At 39.1% G+C, this 24,883-nt stretch overlaps 1 protein-coding gene across 4 annotated transcripts in view; it reads left to right on the forward strand.

Annotated features, from left to right (window-relative positions):
- Nucleotides 1–24,883, forward strand: part of NRG4 (neuregulin 4) — a 120,268-nt gene that overhangs the window by 88,087 nt on the left and 7,298 nt on the right. Inside the window, exons 4-7 of one of the 4 annotated variants that reach the window (XR_006546794.1) lie at nt 1,235–1,384; nt 4,982–5,061; nt 10,688–10,771; nt 16,951–17,115. Coding sequence is in view for 3 of the 4 variants with exons in the window: in XM_006044396.3 (XP_006044458.1) it covers nt 1,235–1,384; nt 4,982–5,061; nt 10,688–10,704 (247 nt within the window). In the remaining variant the exon portion in view is untranslated. Of the gene's footprint in view, nt 1–1,234; nt 1,385–4,981; nt 5,062–10,687; nt 10,857–16,950; nt 17,116–24,883 lie in introns of those variants that run through there. The other 3 variants (XM_044932812.1, XM_006044396.3, XM_044932813.1) reach the window with 3 other exon arrangements.

Raw genomic sequence — 24,883 nt, forward strand, 5'->3', positions numbered from 1 at the left:
AGCAGTAGGACTTGAGATTCATAAAACATCTTTCATATGCTCATTTAAGTAAAATTGATACCTGTGCTGTAACTTGATATTCTTTTCTCTTATTTATTTGTATACTGCTTTATTGCCTATCACATTAGTTGCCAAGCTTTGTTAGTAATTAGTTCACATGTAACTTTCTAGGCCTGCATCCTTGTTAGTCTAGGATGGGAGAAAAGAAGGTAACATTTATAAATACTTCCTAAACTGGAAAGAGTTGGGGAGAATTAATTTAATAGAACAAATATTTCTGGTTTTGGTAATGCTACTTTGAAGAATATATACACACACATACTTTTTTACACAAAATTTTTGCTAAGTATAGTTTACTGTTTAACTTTGTGGGTTGCTTTATAAATAAACAGTATATCTTAAAAATACTATTATTTATCTTAACTACAAATATGAAATAATCAAATTGATCTGGTGGCAAACTCACTAATTCATATCAATTTTTATGTTTTATAATCTTTGAACATATTAACAGGGAGAAAGCAACTGGTTGATATTACCAAAGATTATGGATTTCTGTCACATAAGTTTTAAAGAGCTGAAAGTAAATGGGCTAAAAATATTTGGCTGGCAAATGAAAATATCACAAAATCTCTAGAAAAGCAAAGTGATAATATAAGGAGTAGAACTACCAGATACTGAAACATAAAGTAACAGTATTGAAGCAGTAAGGTAGAAGCCCAAGATTAGATGTACACATCACTGAAGAGTGAAGAACTGTTGTCACTGATACAAACTTGACGTATATTCAAGGAGGCACTGTTAAACAGCAGGCAAGAGAACGGTTATTTAATAAATGGGGTTGGAATAGCTATTTAGCATCGTCAAGGAAAAATACACTTAGAATCACATCTACACCAGAGATAACAAAATAAACTTCAGATGAACCTTAAGTGTGGACAATTACATATTGAAAATATGGAAGGTAAAAGGACTGACTATTCTATAATTTCTCTGGAGTTTCTAAGCAATTGGAAAAGTGGAAAAGGAAGATAGTAAAGCTCAGACTGCAGATGCTAATTTGTTTTATTATAACTGTAGCTCTGTAAGCATCATAGTAAAGCATTCCTAGTCTATGTTCCGAATCTGAAAATTAGTCTTCTTTTTTTTTTCATACCAGCTGGAAGACTTATGCTTCCTATATTAGTTCATGGAACAGAGAACGCAACTCTGTATCTAACATTTTATTCCATAGATGCATTGAAAATTATACAGGTGCTCGTTGTGAAGAGGTTTTTCTCCCAAGCTCCAGTATCCAAACTAAAAGTGACCTGTTCACAGCTTTCGTGGCATTGACTGTTCTTCTAGGAACTCTTATCCTTGGAGCCCTCTACTTCCTCTGCAGGTAACCAAAATAGAAACATGCTCTTGAAAAGATAAAAGTAATACATAGTAGTTATTGTTTGACTAAATAATCAATATGCCCTTTAGCTCTAGATTATTTTTCCAGATCATGTTTTCTGTTTAGAGTTATTTCTCTAATGCATTTATTGTTACTAAATTGTATCTTTTATTTATTTTTGTTATTAAATTAATGTCATTTTTGAAAGGATCTTATTCTTTGTTACTATCATCATCATTACCTTGACTTTTCTAAACTAGTAAGGTAGACCCACATTCACTGAAGTTATCATGCCAAAAACACCTAAATATTTGGAGTAAGTCTATTTAAAGTAGACTTTGAATGTGAAAGAAAAGCAATGATTTATTAGTTACCCAAATACCCATCAACAAAAGAATGGACACCAAGTTGTGATATATTGCTATTAAAGGGTAATATATAAGCAGAAATGAATTACAGTTACACAGTTGTGATTCTGAAAGCTCAGCTTCTCTGTACATCAGTGCCGAATCGAATCTTGGAGACAGAGTTTTGGGTAAGGTAGAAAAGGATAGCTTTATTACTTTGCCAGGCAAAGGAGGACACAGTGGACTTTGGCCTCGAAAACTGTGTGTCCCAGCTCGGAGAAGATAGTTAGAAGTTTTATAGTAATGATTTTAAAAGTGTGTGATCAGCTTGTGGACATTCTTCTGATGGGTTGGTGGTAAGATAAGTAGGAGTCAGCATCATCAACCTTTAGGTTTTAACTGGTCTGGATCTACATGCTTGTGGATAGCATACCATCGAACTTTCTCCCACCTGCAGAGGGTTTCATTATCTGCAAAACAGCTCAAAGATATTGTGTGTTTCTATTGATGGGGAACCAGGACCTTGTCCCAAGGCTGCACTACTGTTTCTCTTGACTGTTTGTTTCTTCCTGGTCTAGCATTCCCTCCCTTCCCTAATTAACAGCTGCTTGAGTCTGCCCATTAGAACTCAGGAAAAGTCATAGAGGCTGAAAAAAAGGCTATTTCCTGTAATCAAAGAAATGAGAGACACAGAAAGGCTTTGTGCCCAGGAGCCCCAGAGGACCCTGCTCAGTATCAAGTGCCTGGGTAAATCTTAGAAACATAATTTTATGTGAAAGAAGCAAGTCACATAAGAAAATGTAACAATATGATCCCACTCATGAAAAGTTTAAAACTAGACAAAAACGAAATAATGTGTTGGTTAGGGTGATATATATGACTGAATCAAGTAAGAGACTGGGTAGCACAAAATACAGAATGATAGTTACTTGTGGTGGGAAGAGAAAGGGAAGCACTCAAAGAAGGCATGGAATGTTAACAGCCTGTTTCTAATCTTGTGCTGTGCGTGTAAGGGTCTATCACTGATTTTTAAACTGGTGTCAACTTAAATGTTCACAACCATAAGTTGAGAGTTATGTGTTCTTTTGACAGGAATTTTTAAGACTTCAAGCCTCGGAGGCAGCATCTCAAGTAATCTTGAGAAAATTGCTCAGATGAGGCAAGCGGGGAGGTAGGAGAGATAGAAGTTTTGCAACAAAGGGCAGGTAGTTAGAACATCAAAAGATGTTTAAATCTTTTAAGTATTTTTAATTAAATTAAAGAAAACCAGCTACAGTAAGTTAAGGAATTTAGCACCTTTCTGTGTAGGAGAAGATGCAAGAATCTGGATTCACTGAAATCATTCCTTTGATATGCACCGTAATTATTTGGGGCCAGTTTCCTGTGTTTTTACCTCCTGTTTTCCTGAGGGCTCACTACAGGGAGTGGCAGCAGTCAGATGGCAGGTATTCTTTCCTGTCTAAGCTCCCTCAGGGCTCACCAGCGGCCTGTGGGCACGCTGCAGGCTGATGTCTGTGACATCCTTTGTTTACTGACAGGGCAGGAGATATTTCATTTCTCTCTAAGCATAAATATTGCCATTCACTCTTTTTATATGTATACTTTATTGAAAAATAAAATAAAGCAACTTTTTGCCATATATAAACGTTAAACATTGTCATATTAATTGGAAAATGAATGTAAATTTAATAACTGAGAAAAATAGCATCCTTAAGATTCTTACAAAAATAATATGACATTGAATAATTTTCAGAAACGGTTATAATATGCTACCCCCTGTACCTTTTCCATTTTTAAATGACAGCACAAGCAGAGGTATTTCTGCATGATGATTTGTGCCTTGTCAAAATCAAGAGTAGAATTAATTTGAAAAAAACATGAGTAGCTATTGCTTATAAAATCTAGTCATAAGATTTAGGCTCTTGCATACCGACCAGGTGAAACATACTGTCTGAAATGTGCTTTCAAGAATTAAAACAAGTCCCTGATTACTGTAGTAGTTTTTAGGTCCATCAGTGGTTGAAATTGCTTTAAGCTGAAGCCGTTTTGAAATTTAATAACTAATTAATGTCATATTTGAATGAGGTCCAAAATAATAACCCATATGCTGAAATCTAGGCAGAATCAATCATGTTTTACGAAGAGGAATCAGTGTATTTTTAGAAAACACATTTCATTTTGCTATGGTAAAAAGTGGTTTTGAATTAATTTCATTAATGTAAGGTAATACTCTAGACACTGACTTACTGAAAAAAAATCGAAAGCAAGTGTACATTCCAATATCTTATTTAATATTAAACGTGGTTTTTAAAAACTCTGTCATGAGCATTTGAGTGTAATTAGAAACTATATTAATGGACCAGATGACAAAAAAGATTGATGAACTGTAGCCTTAAAAAAGTGCAAGTGAGGGACTTCTCTGGTGGTCCAGTGGTTAAGAATCTGCCTGCCAGTGCAGGGAACATGGATTTAATTCCTGGTCCAGGAAGATCGCACTTGCTGGGGGGCACCTAAGCCCACACACCACAACTACTGAGGCCCATGCATCCTAAAGCCTGTGCTCCACAACAAGAGAAACCACCACAATGAGAAGCCTGTGCACTGCAGCTAAGAACAGCCCCACTTGCCTCAACTAGAGAGAGTCTGTGCACAACGCTGAAGATCCAGTGCAGCCAAAAATAAATAAATTTTTTTTAAAGGTGCAATTGAGTTTTTCAGTAGTTGAGTAAAGCCACCCCATGTCACATAAAGTGTTACTCAGTAGACTCTGACTCTTTGCGACCCCATGGACTGTAGCCCACCATGCTCCTCTGTCCATGGAAATCTCCAGGCAAGAAAATTAGAGTGGGCTGCCATTCCCTTCTCCAGGGGATCTCACCAACCCAGGGATCAAACCTGGGTCTCCTGCATTGCAAGCGGATTCTTTACTGTCTGAGCCACCATAAGGATCCCAACTAATAATGAAAACTAACCACTTTAAGAAGAGCACAAAAATGCTACATTAAAATAGCACAGTTCTGCTGTCTTAAAGGAAAAAGACTAAGTGGCATCATCAGCATCTGAAGCCACTACAGATGACCTACCTGCCCTGGTGCATTTGTTAAATAATGGGGTACAGTTTTAGGGAAGCTCTGGCAGTTTCAGATAGTTGCAGAAAAGAAAATAAACCTCCATATATTCAAATTTAAACTTGCTTTCTGCATTTGCACTTACCCATTTTCCATTTGTGTGTTTCTTTCTTCTTTATTGTCAGGAAGGGCCATCTTCAGAGGGCCAGTTCAGTCCAGTATGATATCAACTTGGTAGAGACAAGCAGTACCAGTGTCCACCACAGTGAGTAAATTCAAAATAAATGTATATTTTAAAACCCTAAGTTAGATGTTGGTTGTTTAATGGGATTTGGATCTATCCAAAAAATGTTGACCCTAAAAATTTTTCTATGGGTTTTTTACCTGAAGATCATTTCTCATTAGCTGTATGACACAAGTTGTATTTTTTCCCCAAAGAAAACTATGTTATCACAATATGTGAAATTATGATGTTAGTTATAATATGTTTCACAGACTGATTTTTACAGAAGTAATTTGAAGTGGGCTGGTATATGGACAGGAGGGGGATTTTTATCTATCAGATCAGATCAGATCAGTCACTCAGTTGTGTCCAACTCTTTGCGACCCCATGAATCGCAGCACGCCAGGCCTCCCTGTCCATCGCCAACTCCCGCAGTTCACTCAGACTCATGTCCATCAAGTCAGTGATGCCATCCAGCCATCTCATCCTCTGTCGTCCCCTTCTCCTCCTGCCCCCAATCCCTCCCAGCATCAGAGTCTTTTCCAATGAGTCAACTCTTCGCATGAGGTGGCCAAAGTACTGGAGTTTCAGCTTTAGCATCATTCCTTCCAAAGAAATCCCAGGGCTGATCTAAGCAAATCTTTTGGAAACGTATGGGTCAATTCATGTTTTAAAAATATCGTGGAAAAAAAAAAATATCGTGAGACTTCTGCTTCTGACCAAGATGGAGTAACAGAGACTGGATTTACCTTCTCCTTGAAACAATTTATAAATGGACATTATACATTAAGCGATGGTTTTCAAGACATTGGACAACAGGGAGCAAAGGATCATGAGAGATTGAGAACAGATGAGATGAACCAATGATTCCCTCAAAGTATTGCCTTGAGAGAATCTCCAGGCTGTGGCATGGGAAAGTTGGATGGATGACCCAGGTTGATCAATGTGGCTTGATCAATATAGTTCACTGAATGGAGTACTGGAAAAGAGGAGAGCCACACACACAGAGAGAATTTCAGAGATCTTCAAGTATTCAGTTGAGTAATAATCACATGTATACTAGGAAAGTCCTTGATATTAGGGAAAGAAACACCTGATAGGATTAGAGGTACCCACTATTCGCACAAGGCTAGGAAAAGTGCCTGTTCCCAATAATAAGGCTAAAAATCCTAATTATTCATTGGGTAACAGTGTACACAGAAGATTGTTTCTTCAGTAGTGGGGAATAATTAGCCCTACATTGAGTACTGCTCCAGTCCTGCCTAACAGACCATAAAAGCAAGAACTGAAAGAATCAAATTGTTTCTAAATAACCTAACTGCATCATCATCATCAGCTCAATCACTCAGTCATGTCCGACTCTTTGCGACCCCATGGATTGCAGCATGCCAGACTTACCTGTCCATCACCAACTTCCAGAGCTTGCTCAAACTCCCAGCATCAGGATCTTTTCCAGTGAGTCAGTTCTTCACATCAGGTGGCCACAGTATGAGAGTTTCAGCTTCAGCATCAGTTCTTCCCAATGAATATTCAGGACTGATTTCCTTTAAAATTGACTCGTTTGACCTCCTTGGAGTCCAAGGGATTCTCAAGAGTCTTCCCCAACACCCTAGTTCAAAAGCACCAATTCTTTGGCACTCAGCTTTCTTTATAGTCCAATTCTCACAACCATACATGACTACTGGAAAAACCATTGTTCTGACTACGCAGACCTTTGTTGGCAAAGTAATGTCTCTGCTTTTTAATACACTGTCTAGGTTCATCATAGCTTTTCTTCCCAGGAGTAAGCGTCTTTTAATTTCATGGCTGCAGTCACCATCCACAGTGATATTGGATCCCAAGAAAATAAAGTCTGTCACTGTTTCCATTGTTTCTTATCTATTTGCCATGAAGTGATGGGACTGGATGCCATGATCTTATTTTGAATGCTGAGTTTTAAGCCAACTTTTTTACCTTCCTTTTTCACTTTCATCAAGAGGCTCTTTAGTTCCTCTTCACTTTCTGACATAAGGGTGGTGTCATCTGCATATCTGAGGTTATTGAGATTTCTCCCAGCAGTCTTGACTCCAGCTTGTGCTTCATCCAGCCCAGCATTTTGCATGATGTACTCTGCATATAAGTTAAATAAGCAGGGTGACAATATACAGCCTTGAGGTACTCCTTTCCAAATTTGGAACCAGTCTGTTGTTCCATGTCTGGTTCTAACTGTTGCTTCTTGACCTGCATACAGATTTCTCAGGATGTAGGTAAGGTGGTCTGCTATTCCCATCTCTTTAAGAATTTTCCAGTTTGTTGTGATCCACACAGTCAAAGGCTTTGGCGTAGTCAATAAAGCAGAAGTAGAGGCTTTTCTGGAACTCTCTTGCTTTTTCCATGACCTAACAGATGTTGGCAATTTGATCTCCGGTTCCTCTACCTTTTCTAAAACCGGCTTGAACATCTGGAAGTTCTCGGTTCACGTGCTGTTGAAGCCTAGTTTGGAGAATTTTGAGCATTACTTTGCTAGCATGTGAAATGAGTGCACTTGTGTGGTAGTTTGAACATACTTTGACATTGCCTTTCTTTGGGATTAGAATGAAAACTGATCTTTTCCAGTCCTGTGGCCACTGCTGAGTTTTCCAAATTTGCTGGCATATTGAAAATGGTTAAAATGGTAAATTTTATTAAGTATATTTCATGATAAAAAGCCAGAAAGAGATGCTGCAGTTTTTTTGGTTTTTGGTTGCACTGGGTCCTCGTTGCTGTATGCAGGTTTTCTCTAGTTGCAGCAAGCTGGGGCTACTCTTCACTGCAGTACACAAGCTTCTCATTGCAGTGGCTTCTCTCGTTGCAGAGCGCAGGCTCTGGGGTTTGCAGGCTTCAGTAGTTGCGGCACAGGGGCTTGGTTACTCTGTGGCATGTGAAATCTTCCCCAACCAGGGATCAAACCTCTGTCCCTTGCATTGGCAGGCAGATTCTTAGTCAGGGTACCACCAGGGAAGTCTAAGATGCCATTATTAAATGATACTATCAGATGATTCATTTTAATATACTCAAAATTAATCATTTGAGTTATCAAGAGATTGAGTTGTGCTCTTCTACTTTGTAATTGGGTGAAGTCATGTATTTTAATGGTTTGATGAGTTTTTTTATTTTTGCTGTTATTTGTAATGATAATGTCTGGAACTACATTCATTTTTTAAATGCTTGATGATAAAATAACCAGTGAAAAAATTCTCAGAGAACTGAATGTATTATCGTGCATGGTTTTAACTGGGAAGATTAGTACAAATGGGACCAAATGTGACAGGAAAAAATGTGGGAATGGCCGACTGCCACTAACGGTTGAATGCACGAGTATCCATGCTTGTAATTCACCAGTGGTTTCTCTCCTCAAAGGATTTGCCTCTTAATTTTTTTTCAGAACATTCAATGGGGTGGTAAAAACTCAAATTATTTTTTAGAAACCACATACACCTAAAAAGCAAGTTGGCTTCTTTTCAGTTTATAAAGACATGTTTGTAATAAAATAGAAACTACCTTGGAGCCTTTCCACAGAGGTACTCTGGTTTAATTGGGAAAACAGTTTCAGAACTCAAGTATTAAATTGCTGCCTTCTTTTAATGAGGAAAAAAGGGTATCACAACCAGGGGTAAAAATCTGGATAAGGTGTTGGGCATAGCTCACAAAATTAGCTCACTGGCCACTTATTTTTTCAATGTCAAACAGTCTCAGTAACTGCAAAGCCATTACTTTAAGAAAAGCAAAATAAATGCCTTTACCATATGTGACAAGATCTGTGTCATGAAAACAAAGTTGATCGTGGGGATTGGGAATTTCTTCATGCTATTAGCTTATATTTGTTATGAAAATCAGAGCATGATGGTACATATTATTTTAAAATTTATTAATGAACTATTTTCACCAAAAAACTCCTCTTGCCACCCTCCTATAAAGCTTTATTCAGTTTAATCCTCCTTTCTAATAGATTCATTCATGTCACCTTGTATGCCTCTGAAATATAAATCTCCCAAGGCAATTTTTTAATTTGTTCATTAAGTAAACCTACAGCTTTAAGTCCTGGCATCCATTTAGATTGTGATTGTGTATCATCCCTATTGCAATAACACACTTAAAGTACTTAAAGTACAGCTCTTTAAATGAAAAGAAAGTAAGGTAACTATGGAACCGTGAACATCAGGTACCTATAGGTGCCAGACACTGTGGCTGGTATTTCACTTTGGAGACTCTTGTAAGTCTTAATACCCATTGTGAAATGTCAATAACCTCAGATACACAGATGATACCACCATTATGGCAGAAAGTGAGGAGGAACTAAACAGCCTCTTGATGAAAGTGAAAGAGGAGAGTGAAAATGTTGGCTTAACACTCAACATTCAAAATATGAAGATCATGGTATCTGGTCCCATCACTTCATGGCAAATAGATGGGGAAACAATGGAAACAGAGATTTTATTTTAAGGTGATTGCAGCCATGAAACTAAAAGCCGCTTGCTCCTTGGTATGACCAACCTAGACAGCATATTAAAAAGCAGAAGCATTACTTTGCCAACAAAGGTCTGCCTAGTCAAAGCTATGGTATTTCCAGTAGTCATGTATGGATGTGAGAATTGGACTATAAAGAAAGCTGAGTGCCAAAGAATTGATGCTTTTAAACTGTGGTGTTGGAGAAGACTCCTGAGAATCCCTTGAACTGCAAGGAGGTCAAACCAGTCTATCCTAAAGGAAATCAGTCCTGAATATTCACTGGGAAGGACTAATGCTGAAGCTGAAACTCCAATACTTCGGCCACCTGATGCGAAGAACTGACTCATTGAAAAAGACCCTGATGCTGGGAAAGACTAAGGGCAGGAGGAGAAGGGGACAACAGAGGATGAGATGGTTGGATGGCATCCCCAACTCGATAGACATGAGTTTGAGCAAGCTTTGGGAGTTGCTAATGGAGAGGGAAGCCTGCATGCTGCAGTCCATGGGGTCGCAAAGAGTCGGACACAACTGAGTGACTGAACTGAACTGAATACAACCCATTGTGAGGCAAGTGGCATTCTTCTCTATGAAAAAGAAAACAGGTTTAGAGAGGTTAAAATCAAGATCACACATCAGAAGGTGGTAAGACAGGATTTAAACCCAGGTGAATCTAGTTCCCAAGTCCAAGTTTTTCATACTGTACTTACGCTTCCACAGATAGGGGGTAACAGGCTCAGGGCTCATTGGCTCTTGCGGGAGCCAGTTGTCCCTACGTTAAACACCAGCCACAGGTTTGGTTTTATCTCGGTTTTGGTTACTTTCTCCTGTTTTACTGCCATCAGTTATTCATTTTTATTGCTGTTAGAGTGACTCACTTTACCAATCTTTCCCTCTTACCCTCTTTGTCATATGTAATATCTTTTTAAAAATTCACCAAGCTTGTTAGAACTTCAGGTAACATAAAATAGGCAGTGAGAAAAGGCAGGGACACTTCTGTGAGATCTGAATGGAGGTGCTGATACAACTCTTCTGTGTTCTGGAGTGTGTTAAGAGGTTCATTGGATGTTCTAGGCTAGTTCACCTCAACTTTTCACAAACAGAAGGGGTGGATGTATATATGTGTAAATAAAGACGTGTTGACAGTTGTACATATAAAGAAAAACTGAGATGGAGAAAATATCTTGATTCTTATTTTCCATAGGTCATGGAGAACATTGAAGAAATAACACAGTGAAGCCAAATCATTGCTTCTTTGTTACAAAGGCAGAAAGTGAAACACTAAATGGTAAAATAAACACGTTAATCTTTCTTTGTTCTCTAAATAAAAGACTGAAAGTTATACCTTGAAACACAGTCCATCCTGTTGCAAAGTATGTGTGTTTCTGTAGCATATATTATTAACTTATTTGCAGTTGGTAAATAGGAAAGTAATATCAATCCTGTATGAAAGTTGCATGGGTTCAAACATGATTTTTTTTTTCCCCCAGTAAGCTAATATGTTGAAGCAACTAGAGGCAAACTTTCTCACAGCTCAGGAGAAACTCTTAATAATATATAAAGACCCTAAAAGAAAAGTGAAAATCCTTTAAGGGCAAAGAGTGACTGTTTTAGTAGCTCACTGTATTAAACTGGTGGCACCCCACTCCAGTACTCTTGCCTGGAAAATCCCATGGATGGAGGAGCCTGGTGGGCTGCAGTCCATGGGGTCGCTAGGAGTCAGACACGATTGAGCGACTTCACTTTCACTTTTCACTTTCAAGCATTGGAGAATGAAATGGCAACCCACTCCAGTGTTCTTGCCTGGAGAATCCCAGGGACGGGGGAGCCTGTTGGGCTGCCGTCTATGGGGTCGCACAGAGTCGGACACGACTGAAGTGACTTAGCAGCAGCAGGGAAGCTGCAAAGAGCAAGTTAACCATGAAGACATTTCACCTGGTTATTAGGAAAAACGTATTGATTGATGAAAGTGAAACTGCATAGCTCATCTCAGGACTTAGCAAATCACAGGTTTTTTATGTCTTGGTGCAGAAGGAATTCAGTGAGGGACAAAGTGAGAGGTAAGAAGTGGATTTATAGTTTAGGATGCTTTTGAAGGATACAAGCAGGCAGGCAAGAGACCTCTGCCCTGAGAACTAAGTGGGCAACATGTTTATAAGCAAAGGGAAAATAGAAAGGGTTGAAGAAGACCACTTTCTTCCTCATTCTTTGAGCAGATGTCAAGCTTACATCACTAGCTCCTCCTCAAGTCAGGCAGAGGACTTTTTGACCCTATGTGGTCAAACTGGGACTGTCAATGTGCTATCCACATCAGCAGAAGTGTGGTAATGTAAACTAACATACACCAAAATATGTTAAATAACCTCAGGTTTTAGTATGATGAGGTCTTCTACTTTAGAATGGCACCTTGCCCATGTATTTCTCTTTGGTATGTGCTAAGGGGCTTGTCCTAAGGATCATTCTCATGCTGACCTGGACCAGCAGGGTACAGGCCTAACTTTTTCACTTACTGGACTGGAGCATATCTTATGCTTTTATTGTGTGGTTTTGTTGTTAAGCAGGCCTATTTCACAACAGTCTGATTGCTTTCTTGAGTGATCATTAGCTTACAATGATCTCCCAAAGTTCCTTCTCTATCTATAACTCCCTAGTGGGATATCAAAAGCTACCTGTGTAACTATCCTGCTCTATCCCTATCATTGGGAGCTACCTTTAGATCCTATTTTTAATGTTAATGAAGCTGGTTTCTTTTAAGAATAAATATTTATTTGGTTGCATTGGGTCTTAGTTGTGCATGCGGGAATCCTTAGTTGAGGATGTAGGTTCTAGTTGCCTGATCAAGTATCGAACCGAGGCCCCCTTCACTGACAGTGTAGAGTCCTAGCCACTGGACCGCCAGGGAAGTCCTGAAAATGGTTTCTATGAGGATCAAATGATTTCAGGGTCTATATCTGAAAGGAAGAAGCATAAACCCCAAACTTTAAGTATACAAAAGATGGACTAATTCTCAGTGCAGATACTAGTGGAGATTTAGGATTCTTGTTTTTGTTACTGCTAAGGTTACAGAGTTCCAAACCTTTTTTCCCCCATAAAGCTTTTAATTTTAGGGCACGATTTTACAGATCATGAGGTTTTCATCTTATTAGGAGCAATATAAAGAATGCATTTGGTAAAGTTGGTAACAGAAGTCCATCGTTTTCATTAAGGCTCCTCTTTTTTTTTTTTTTTTTTTTTACAGTTTTATAGATTTTAACAAATGCATGATTTCATGTGTCCACCACTACAGTATCACATTGAATAATTTCACCACCCAAAAATCTCCTGTGCTCCATCTACTCTTTCCCAGTTTCAGTGGTAACCACTGATCCCTTTACTTTCACTTCTTAGCCTTTTACACATGCAATTCAATGGCATTAAGTATATTCCCATTGGTTCAACCATCACCACTGTCCATCTCCAGAACTTTCTCATCATCCTATGCTATGCTATGCTAAGTCACTTCAGTCATGTCCGACTCTGTGCAACCCCAGAGACGGCAGCCCGCCAGGCTCCCCCGTCCCTGGGATTCTCCAGGCAAGAACACTGGAGTGGGCTGCCATTTCCTTCTCCAATGCATGAAAGTGAAAAGTGAAAGTGAAGTCGCTCAGTCGTGTCCGACTCTTAGCGAACCCATGGATTGCAGCCTAACAGGCTCCTCCGTTCATGGGATTTTCCAGGCAAGAGTACTGGAGTGGGGAGCCATTGCCTTCTCTGCTCATCATCCTATACTGAATGCTAAACCCATTAAACAATAAGTCCTCATTCCCTCCTCTACTCAGACCATGGTAGCTAACATTCTACTTAATCTCTAAGCATCTAAATATTCTCAATGCTTGATATAAGTCTCAGTATTTCATACAAATACATGAATCATGCATTTGTCCTTTTGTATGTGGCCATGTCTTCAAGGTTCATCAACAGTATAGTATGTATCCAAATTTCATTCCTTTTTATGACTGAATGACATTCCATTGTATATATTTACCTCATTTTGTTTATTCATTTATCAACAGATGAACATGAATCATTTCACCTTTTGGCTATTGTGATGATGCTTCTAGGAACATACATCTGCAAATAGCTGTTCAAACCCCTGTTTTCTATTCTTTTGCATAAATACCCAGAAGTAGTATCAAATGTTAATTCTATATTTAATTTTTTGAGGAACTATGATACTGTTTTCTACAGCAGCTATACTGCTGTATATTCATATATATATATATATGAATATATATATATATTATAGCAATGCACTCTAGTTTCTCCACATCCTTGTCAACACTTTTTTAAAAAAAATAAATAATAGCCACTCTAATGGGTATGAAGCGCTATTTCATCGTGGCTTTGATTTGCATTTCCCAAATGATGAGTAATGTTGAGCGCCTTTTCATGTGCTAATTGGTCTATATCTTCTTTGGATACCTGTCTATTCAAGTCCTTTGCCCAGTTTTGAATTGGGTTGTCTTTTATAACTGTTGCTGTATTTTAGGAGTTTTATATATATATATATATAAATGGGTATTAATCCCTCATCAGATATGTGATCTGCAAATATTTTCTCCCATTCTGTGGATTGCTGTTTTTACTCTGTTGATAGTATCCTTTGATACATAAATGTTTTACTTATTTTTGGCCATGCTGGGTCTTCGTTGCTTTGTGTGGGTGTTCTCTGCATTGGTTGTGGCAGGCAGGGGCTACTCTTTGCTGTGGTGTGTGGGCTTCTCACTGCAGTGGCTTCTCTTGTTGCAGAGCGCAGGATGTAGAGTATATAGGCTTCAGTAGTGATAGCATGCAGAGAAGGCGATGGCACCCCACTCCAGTACTCTTGCCTGGAAAATCCCATGGACGGAGGAGCCTGGTGGGCTGCAGTCCATGGGGTCGCTAAGAGTCTGACATGACTGAGCGACTTCCCTTTCACGTTTCACTTCCATGCATTGGAGAAGGAAATGGCAACCCACTCCAGTGTTCTTGCCTGGAGAATCCCAGGGACGGGGGAGCCTGGTGGGCTGCCGTCTCTGGGGTCGCACAGAGTCGGACACGACTGAAGCGCCTTAGCAGCAGCAGCAGTCATAGCATGTGGGTGCAGTAGGTGCAGCATGTGGTCTCTGGGGTGCATGGACTTCAGTAGTTGTGGCACACAGGCTCAGTAGTTGTGGTGCATGGGCTTAGTTGCTCTGTGGCATGTAGAATCTTTCTGGACCAGGGATCAAACCCGTGTTCCCTGCATTGGCAGGTGGATTCTTATCCACTCTGCCACCAGGAAAGTCCAAATGTCTAATTTTTGAAGCTCAGTTTGTCTCTTTTCTCTTTTCATGCCTATGACTTTGGTGTCATATCTAAGAAATCACTCCTAAATCCAATGTTCTGAAACTTTCCCCCTGGTTTTTTTTCTAAGAGTGGAGTTTTAAGTCTTATGTTTAGGTCTTTGGTCCATTTGAACTAATTTTTGTATATAGTGTTAGGTAAGAATCCAACTTCATTCTCTGGCATATGGGTATCCAGTTTTCTCAACACCATTTGTTGAAAACACTGTCCTTTTCCCATTAAATGGTCTTGGTGTGCTTCCTCCAAATCATTTGACCATATATGTGAGAATTTCTGGATTCTTTATTCCACTGGTCTATATGTCTGTTTTTATTCAGTATCACACGGTTTTGATTATTGTATCTTTGCAGTAAAATTTGAAATCAGGAAGTGTGAGTCTTCCAACTTTGATCTTTTTTAAGATTATTGTTGCTTTTCAGTTGCTAAGTCATGTCTGACTGTGATTCCATGGAGTGCAGCGCACCAGACTTCCCTGTCCTTCACTATCTCCCAGAGCTTGCTCAAACTCACGTCCATTGATGCCATCCAACCATCTCATCCTCTGTCACCCTCTTCTCCTCCTGTCCTCAATCTTTCCCAGAATCAGGGTCTTTCCACTGAGTCGGCTCTTTGCATCAGGTGGCCAAAGTATTGGAGCTTCAGCTTCAGCATCAGTCCTTCCAATTCAGGGTTCGTTTCCTTTAGGATTGACTGGTTTGATCTCCTTGCTGTCCAAGGGACTCTCAAGAGTCTTTTCCAGCACCACGGTTTGAAAGCATCAATTCTTTGGTATTCAGCTTTCTTCTTTTCAAGATTGTTTTGGCTATTTGGATCCTAGATATTCCACTTGAATTATTTTTCTGTATCTGTAAAGAATGTCATTGAGATTTTGAAGTGAATTACATTGAATCTGTAGATCACTTTGGGTAGTACTGACATCATACCAATATTAAGTCTTCCAGTCTATTTACATGGGATGTTTTTCAACTTATTGGTGTCATCTTTAACATCATTAATATCAGCTTCCCTGGAATAGCTCAGTTGGTAAAGAATCTGTCTGCAATGCAGGAGACCCTGGTTTGATTCCTGGGTTGGGAAGATCCGTTGGAGAATGGATAGGCTACCCACTCCAGTATTCTTGGTTTTCCCTTGTAGCTCAGCTGGTAAAGAATCTGCCTGCAATGTGGGAGACCTGGGTTCAATCCCTGAGTTGGGAAGATCCCCTAGAGAAGGGAAAGGCTACCCATTCCAGTATTCTGGCCTGGAGAATTCTATAGACTGTATAATCCATGGGGTGGCAAAGAGTCGGACACAACTGAGAGACTTTCACGTTAACATCATTCAGCAATGTCTTGTGGTTTTCAATGTACAAGTCATCAACAACTTCATTAAGATTTCATTAAGTCTTTGGGGTTGTTCATATTAGTATATAGAAAGGCAACTGATTTTGTGTGTTGCTTCTGTATCTGAACTTTGCTGGATTTTTTTCTTAGTGCTAACAGATTTGGGGGTGTAGAGATCATTTGTGTTTTCTACACATAGGACCATGTATTCTGCAGAGATAATTTTACTTCATTCTTTCTAATTTCATTCTTTTTCTTGACTAATTACTCTGCCTTGAACTTCCAACACTGTGCTGAATAGGAGTAGTAAAAGCTGCATCCTTGTCTTATTCATGATTTCAGTCCTTTTCCATTGAGTATAATGTTAGCTGTTAAGAGTTTCATATGTGGTCTTTATTATGCTGAGGTGCTGCTGCTGCTGCTAAGTTGCTTCAGTTGTGTCCGACTCTGTGCAACCCCATAGACGGCAGCCCACCAGGCTCCACCGTCCCTGGGATTCTCCAGGCAAGAACACTGGAGTGGGTTGCCATTTCCCTCTCCAATGCATGAAAGTGAAAAGTGAAAGTGAAGTTGCTCAGTCATGGCCGACTTTTTGCGACCCCATGGACTGCAGCCTACCAGGCTCCTCCGTACATGGGATTTTCCAGGCAAGAGTACTGGAGTGGGTTGCCATTGCCTTCTCCTATGTTGAGATAGCGTCCTTCAATTCCTAGTGTGTTGAGTGGTTTTTGTTTTTTTTTTTTTTTAAATCAAAAATAATTTTGTCCAATCCTTTTTTCAGCATCAGTGATATGATCCACGTGGGACCCTCATTCTGCTAATGTGGTGTATTGTATTCAATTGTATTTGATTGATATTTGATTTGATTTGATATTCATCTGTTGGACCATCCTTGCATTGCAGCAATAAACCCATGTGTTCAAAATATATAAAATTTTTAAAGTGATCTTGAATTCAGTTTGCTAATCCTTTCAGAATTTTGCATCAGTATTCAACAGGGATATTGGTCTTTAACTTTCTTTTCTTGTGTTGTCATTGTCTGGTTTTGGTATCAGGGTAATACTAGGCTTATATAGTGGATTAGGAAGTGTTCTTTCATATTCAATTGTTTATTTTGAAAGGTTTGAGGACTGATGTTATTTCTTCTTTAAATGTTTGGTAGAACTGAGTAAAGTCAGAGGTTGCAGGATTCTCTTTTGTTGGGAGGTGTTTGACTGCTGATTCAATCTCCTTTCTAATTATAGGTCTATGAAGACCTAATTTCTTCATGAATCAGTCTTGGTATGGATTTTACAAATATATCCATTACATCTAGGTTATCCAAGATGTTTACAACTGCTCTTGTATTCTTATGATCCTTTTTATTTTTGTAGACTCATTAGTAATATCCTTAATCTTACTTGTTTTTTGAAGTTGAGTCTTTACTGTTATTGATCTAGCTAAAAGTTAATCCATTTTATTAACCTTTTCAAAGAACTAACTTTTGGTTCAAAATTTTCTGTTGATTTTCTGTTCAGTGTTTTGCTTATCTTAGTTCTAATATTCTAGTAGCTTTGGGCTTAGTCCATTCTTCTTTTTCTAGTTCCTTAAGTTAGAATGTTGATTTCAGTTTTCTTTCTTAAACATTTATAGCTAAAATATTCTCTCTTATGAGATGCAATGAAAGCAATGCATGTTGTGTTTTGCTTAATGTCATTTTGCTATTTCTCTTCTAAATGCTTCATGGATTTTTGCTCCTTATTTTGTTAGTGTCTTTTGTGGGTTTTTTGTTTTTTGTAGTAAAACATATAAATTCTCTCCTTTTGTATGTATTCTATAGCTATTTCTCTTTTTTGGCAGTTGTTTTTTCCCTGCTGCACTGCACAGCTTGTGGGATCTTAGTTCCCCAAGCAGGGACTGAACCTAGGATCTTAGCATTGAGAGTGCAGAGTCCTAACCACTGGACTACAAGGGAATTCTTCTGTAGCTATTTCTTTGTGGTTATCATGGGGATTCCAGTTAATGTCATAAAGTAATAACACTAATTTGAATTTATAGCAGCTTAAGTTCAATAGTTAATAAAAACTTTGCTACCTTGCTCTTATGTAACTTTGCCTTCACTCCCTTTCAGCCGTTAATGTCACAGGAGTCCATCTTTAAGCGTTGTGTCAGAAAACACAAACCAATAACTATTTTTATACACTGGTTCCTAAGTTGTGTGGAAAATAGAGTTAAACGTCAGAGTTATACTAGTTTCTGTAATTGTTCATGTATACCTTTACTGCAGAGTTTAGTTTCTTTTTACGGTTTCCTGTTCGTATCCTTTGTCCTTGCAGAATTCCCTTTAGCATCTTTGCAGGGCATATCTAGTTCTAATAGTCTCTTCCTGCTTTTATCTGATAATGGTTTCATTTCTCCCTCATTTTTGATGGATAGTTTTGCCAGATAAAATATTCTAGGTTGACAGTTTTTTCTTTTAGCACTTTGAATATATCAAACTACTGCCATTTGGCCTCCATGGTTTCTGATGAGAAATCTGATAATCTTACTGAAGATCCCTTAAAAATTTTTTTTTACTTTGGGCTGTGCTAGGTCTTCATTGCTGCGTGGGCCTTTCCCTAGTTGTGGCGAGCAGGAGCTGCTCTAGTTGCGTGCCAGGCTTCTCGCCGTGGGGGCCTCCCTGTTGTGGAGCACAGGCTCTGCAGTGCACGAGCTTCACTAGTGGCGGCACGTGAGCTCAGGAGTGTGTCTCCCAGACTCCAGAGCCCAGGCTCAACAGTGGTGGCGCACGGGCACAGGCAGGCGTAGTTGCTCTGCGGAGCGTGGGGTCTTCCTGGATCAGGGGGCAAGCCCATGTCTCCTGCTTTTACAGGTGGATTCTTTACCACCGAGCCACATAGGAAGCTCTGAACTTTATGAGCTTTATGAGTCTCTTCATTCTTGCTGCTTTCAAGATTCTTTCTTTTTGTATAGCTTAATTATACAGTACTTCCTTGACTTACAGTGGAGTTGTATATTGATAAACCCATGGTAAGTTGACAATATCATAAGTTGAAATGCATTTTATATACCTGTCCTACTGAACTTCATAGCTAAGCCTATCCTACCTTAAATGTGCTCTGAACAATTACATTAGCAAAAATCATCGAATACTAAGCCTATTTTGAAGTGATATAATTGAATACTGTGCTGAAAAACAGAATGATTGTAAGTATATTAGAGGTTTACCCTCATGATCACGTGGCTGACTGGGAGCTGTTGCTCTCTATCGCTGCCAGTCAGCATAAGTGCATCTCATTGCATACTGCTAACCTGGGAAAAGATCAAAATTCAAAACTTGAAATGTGGCTTTTAATGAATCCGTATCACTTTTGTAACATTCAGTTTGAAAAATCCCAGGTCCTAGATTGAGGACAAACTATGATGTATTTTTTGACTTTCCCCTATTTGGTGTTCACTGAGCCTCTGGACATCTACATCCACATCTTACATCAAATTTGGCAAGCGTCTTGTCATTATTTATTCAAATAATCATTATATAGTTTTCTCTTTCCTCCTTGGACTCCTATAATGTTTCTTGTTCCATTTGAGGGTATCTTGCAAATCCCTTAGATTTTTAGTTTTATAGCAGTTTCAACTGTCCTGTCTTCAGCTTTGCTGGTAAGTGTTTTTGCTTGCTCAATTCTACTGTTCAACCCCTCTAGTGAAATTTTATTATTTTAACTTTCTGCTCCAGAATTTCTTTGGTTCCTTTTTGTAATTTCTCTCCATTGGTATTCCCATTTTATTCATCACTTTCTTGATTTTCATTAGTTCTTTGAGCATAATTAAAGATCTTTTTCTATTAAGTTCAGTGTGTGGGCTTCCTCCAGGCCAGTTTCTGTTTCATTGAATTGACCTTATTTCCTTGTTCCTTTGTATGCCTTTCAGGTTTTTTGTTGTTGTTGTTGAAAATTGGGCACTTTACTATTATAATATTGTAATTCTGAATATAACATTGTTTTATCCTCAGTTCCCAAGTTGTTGCTGACAGCTAAAGGCTGTTGTTCATTTGTTTTTGAGACTTCCAAGCCCTTTTTGCAAAGCCTATTCCTTGTGTGTGATCATTGAAACCTCTGTCCCTATTATCTCATGTTTATCTGATTTTAGAGACTTCCCTGAATGCCAGTTCTCCTTTTTGCAGTTTAGCTGTGTCCTAAGGCATTCCCACCATACTTAGTTAGGCTTGCTTCTATCCTAGGTATCAGACCAAGATGAAAGCCTAAGGTCTTAAGTCTTTTCTGAGCCATTTTTGTCTGTGCACACATTTGGCATTCTGCATTCCTTGGGTACAACTGCTTTTGAACATCTGGTTTGTCAAAAATCTGACCCCAGTTTCTCGTCTGGGCCTTATATGGCCTGTATCTAGATGCCTGCGATTCTGTAGTCATCTGGCAGCTTTCACAAGCGGTACCTACCTTTTCTTGCCTGTTTCCAAGTTACGGAAAACAATGATGAACAGCTTGAATCAAACTTTGTAATCCCAAAGACAGATTAGAAAAGGCAGTGATTTGCAAGTAAAGTCTATTCTCCCTCTTCTGGCTTGAGGAAGGGAAATGGAAACCAGGCTTCTCTTATTTTAAGAATAAGCCCACCATTGCATGGGAGGCAAGGGTGGGTAAAAAGTCACATTTTTCTGCCATTTTGACGATGGGTTTTCTTCACTGGGCTGTGTGTTGGTTGCTGTAAACCTTTGACTGTTTTCCAGGATTCCAACAAAGTTGGTTCATATAGTTGCTGCTTTCCCCCTTTTCTCCCCAGTGTTTCTGTGGAGAAATGAAAGCTGGAATGTCATAGATCACAATTTTGCTTGTGTCAGTCAGATCAATTATGTTTATTCCTATCTGTAATTCTAGTATCTGACTAGGCTTTGAATAGGGTATGTTTCAGATACATGTATGGTGACTGAATTTTAGTTAGACTTGGAAATTTTGTGTAAATGTTAAGAAAAGGGTCTCAATTATTTTCATCTACATTTAAAATTAATGAATACATATTTTTTCCAATTCCTTGTAGTAATCAATCTTTCCTTTTTTACTATGATGTTACTGTTGTTGTTCAATCACTCAGTTGTGTCCGACTCTTTGCAACCCCATGGACTGCCCCACCCCAGGCTTCTCTGAGGTTGCCCCACGCCAGGCTTCCCTGTCCATCACCAATTCCTGGAGCTTGCTCAAACTCATGTCCATCGAGTCAGTGATGCCATCCAACTATCTCATCCTCTGTGACCTCCTTCTCCTCCTGCCCTCAGTATTTCCCAGCATCAGGGTCTTTTCCAGTGAGTCGGCTCTTTGCATCAGGTAGCCAAAGTATTGGAGCTTCCACTTCAGCATCAGTTCTTCCCAGTGGCTATTCATGGTTGATTTTCTTGACTGGTTTGATCTCCTTCCTGTCCGAGGAAGTCTCAAGTGGTTTGAAAGTATCAATCCTTTGGTGCTCAGCCTTCTTTATGGTCCAACTCTCACATTTCTACATGACTACTGGAAAAACCATAGCTTTGACTAGACGGACCTTTGTCAGCAAAGCGATGTCTCTGCTTTTTAATACACTATCTAGGTTCATCATAGCTTTTCTTCCCAGGAGCGTCTTTTAATTTCATGGCTGCAGCCACCGTCCACAGTGATATTGGATCCCAAGAAAATAAAGTCTGTCATTGTTTCCATTTTCCCCCATCTATTGACGGAGAAGGCAATGGCACCCCACTCCAGCACTCTTGCCTGGAAAATCCCATGGATGGGGGAGCCTGGTGGGCTGCAGTCCATGGGGTCGCGAAGAGTCGGACACGACTGAGCGACTTCACTTGCACTTTTCACTTTCATGCATTGGAGAAGGAAATGGCACCCCACTCCAGTGTTCTTGCCTGGAGAATCCCAGGGACGGGGAGCCTGGTGGGCTGCTGTCTATGGGGTTGCACAGAGTCGGACATGACTGAAGCGACTTAGCAGCAGCAGCATTTGCCATGAAGTGATGGGACCAGATGCCATGATCTTAGTTTTTCGTATGTTGAGTTTTAAGCCAACTTTTTCACTCTCCTCTTTCACCTTCATCAAGAGGCTCTTTAGTTCTTCTTCTCGTTCTGCTGTTAGGGTGGTGTCATCTACATATCTGAGGTTATTGATATTTCTCCCAGCAATCCTGATATCAGCTTGAGCTATTTCACATGATGTACTCTGCGTATACGTTAAATAAGCAGAGTGACAATATACAGCCTTGACATACTCCTTTCCCAATTTGGAACCAGTCCGTTGTTCCATGTCTGGTTCTAACTGTTGCTTCCTGACCTGCATACAGCTTTCTCAGGAGTCAGGTAAGGTGGTCTGGTATTCCCATCTCTTTCAAAATTTTGTAGATGTTGTGATTCACACAAAGGCTTTAGTGTAGTCAGTGAAGCAGATGTTTTTCTGGAATTCTCTTGCTTTTTCTATGATCCAGCGGGTGTTGGCAATTTAATCTCTGGCTCCTTTGCCTTTTCCAAATCTAGCTTGAACATCTGGAAGTTCTCGGTTCACATACTGTTGAAGCCTTGCTTGGACAATTTTTAAGCATTACTGTGCTAGCATGTGAGATGAGGACAGTTGTGCAAGTTTGAACACTCTTTGGCATTGCCTTTGTTATTGGGATGAAAACTGACCTTTTCCAGTCCTGTGGCCACTGCTCAGTTTTCCAAATTTGCTGGCATATTGAGTGCAGCATTTTAACAGCATCACCTTTTAGGATTTGAAATAGCTTAGCTCGAATTCCATTCCCTCCACTAGCTTTGCTCATATGAAAAGGCAAAAAGATATGATGTCCACAGAACACTAACTTTTATAAAGCCTTTCTGAAATGAAATGCTCCATACACTTAGTACCAAAACATTAAATGGTGTTTATTGGCTTCTGCCAATGTTTTCTGCTTTATAGTAGTGTATGTTCTTCTGTCTCCATCATGGCATAGTGCAGAAATGAAATAAAACAAAAAACAACATGTCTCGTATAAATATTTGACTTTTCCTATAAATGGGCCAATATTAAAATGACTTCCTGGTAACACTCTTTTACTTAGTATAGGTGTTACTTTTGTTATTTAACAAGGATGTTATTATTAATATTCACTATGTTTTAGGACTTTCATAAAGCAAGACTCAAATTGTTTCTACGAGTGAAAACCAAGTCAGTCATCTAAAATCTCAGTTTCAAATCAAGAGGATTTAGAGTCTTCTGTTTTTATTAAAATGGAATTTGTGGTGGTGTTTAAATGGGTTAGGCTGTGTGGGCACAAAATGACAAAAGTAGATTTAATTATTTTCTCAAAAATTTCTGTAGAATGCATAGGAAATTATCAGATTTGTAAAAGTTTATTTTACATTCTTTCATGTTCACTGTGTTAAATTTGTAGTATAAATCAGTGGCAAAACCTTTGCTGTTTGGCTTCTCTTGCTAGATTGAAAAGTGGTTTTATTTACCAATGGTCCAGGTTTAAGCAAAGTTGAGAATTACAGCAATGAACTGGCCTTCTGGACCTCTTCATTAGTCTAGGTCACAGGCTATTAACTAACAATATGCAGGATGTCTGTTTCCAGGTCTTAATCCCAAGCTTCCGTCCTCTTCCTTACATTGTTACTTGGCTTTTCAAGGAGTTTATTCCTTAAAGCAGATTTTAACAAGGCAAAGCGTAGCTGCAGAAAGATTCTGCTTTGAAAGCACATAAGAAAGCATTTTTTAAACATTTTGATTGAATAAACAATCCTGTCAACCCTGTCTCTTGATAGAAGGCAGTTCAGTATGCGAAGACACTAAGAATACATCTTTAGTTTTTTTGTGCTTGTGTCAATTTTTTCACGTGATCATTTTTCCGGTTTTGCAAATGAGTATACAACAGTTGCCATTCTAGGAATTTAATATTTTTAGCTGAAACAGTAATAATGCTTGCTTTTAAGACAAGCCTTTCAAATACAACTAAATACTAATATTCAAAAATATTCTATTGCAATCAAACTTTTCTTTGGACTTTCTTCTCACTCCAGTACTCTCGCCTGGAGAATCCCAGGGATGGGGGAGCCTGGTGGGCTGCCGTCTATGGGGTCACACAGAGTCGGACATGACTGAGGTGACTTAGCAGCAGCAGCAGGAACTAATATTGCAGATAATCATAATTTAAAGAAACTTTATTTTCATCATTCATATAAATAAGTAGCAGAAAGAAAATCTTTTGGAGTAAAAATTGGTTTAACAAATTATTGAAAACAGTAAAGTGTGACTGTTCATATATTTTGATTTCACTTACCTTGCAAGTTTCCTTCTATGCTGTTAGAACTACTGACTGTTACAAAAGGGCCATATGTTATGTCATACTGTATTAGAATATGCTAATACACATGTCCTGTAACAAAGACCTGGGGAAAAAACAAGTGGCTTAGGCAAGACTGATTTTAATTTCTGTCTTGTAAAACAGTCTAAAGATAGGCAGTCCAGATGAGTTATGCGCTTCAACAAAAAACTGTATCCTGTTCTGCATGGCTCTCTTCCACGAACCAGCACCAGCCCTGCTGTGGAGTGTAAGATGGCTCACTGTCAGATCCGCTTCTAAGCAACAGGCTGGATTAAAGGAAAACAGAGCAAAAATGGTCACACTGTTAAAGGAGATAGTATCATTTCCCTCACACTTCACTGTCCTGAAGAGTCATACTTGCAAGGGAGACTAGGAAATGCAGGCTT

This window comes from Bubalus bubalis, chromosome 20 (genome assembly GCF_019923935.1).
Source record: "Bubalus bubalis isolate 160015118507 breed Murrah chromosome 20, NDDB_SH_1, whole genome shotgun sequence".
In the NCBI taxonomy this organism is placed as follows: Eukaryota; Metazoa; Chordata; class Mammalia; order Artiodactyla; family Bovidae; genus Bubalus; species Bubalus bubalis.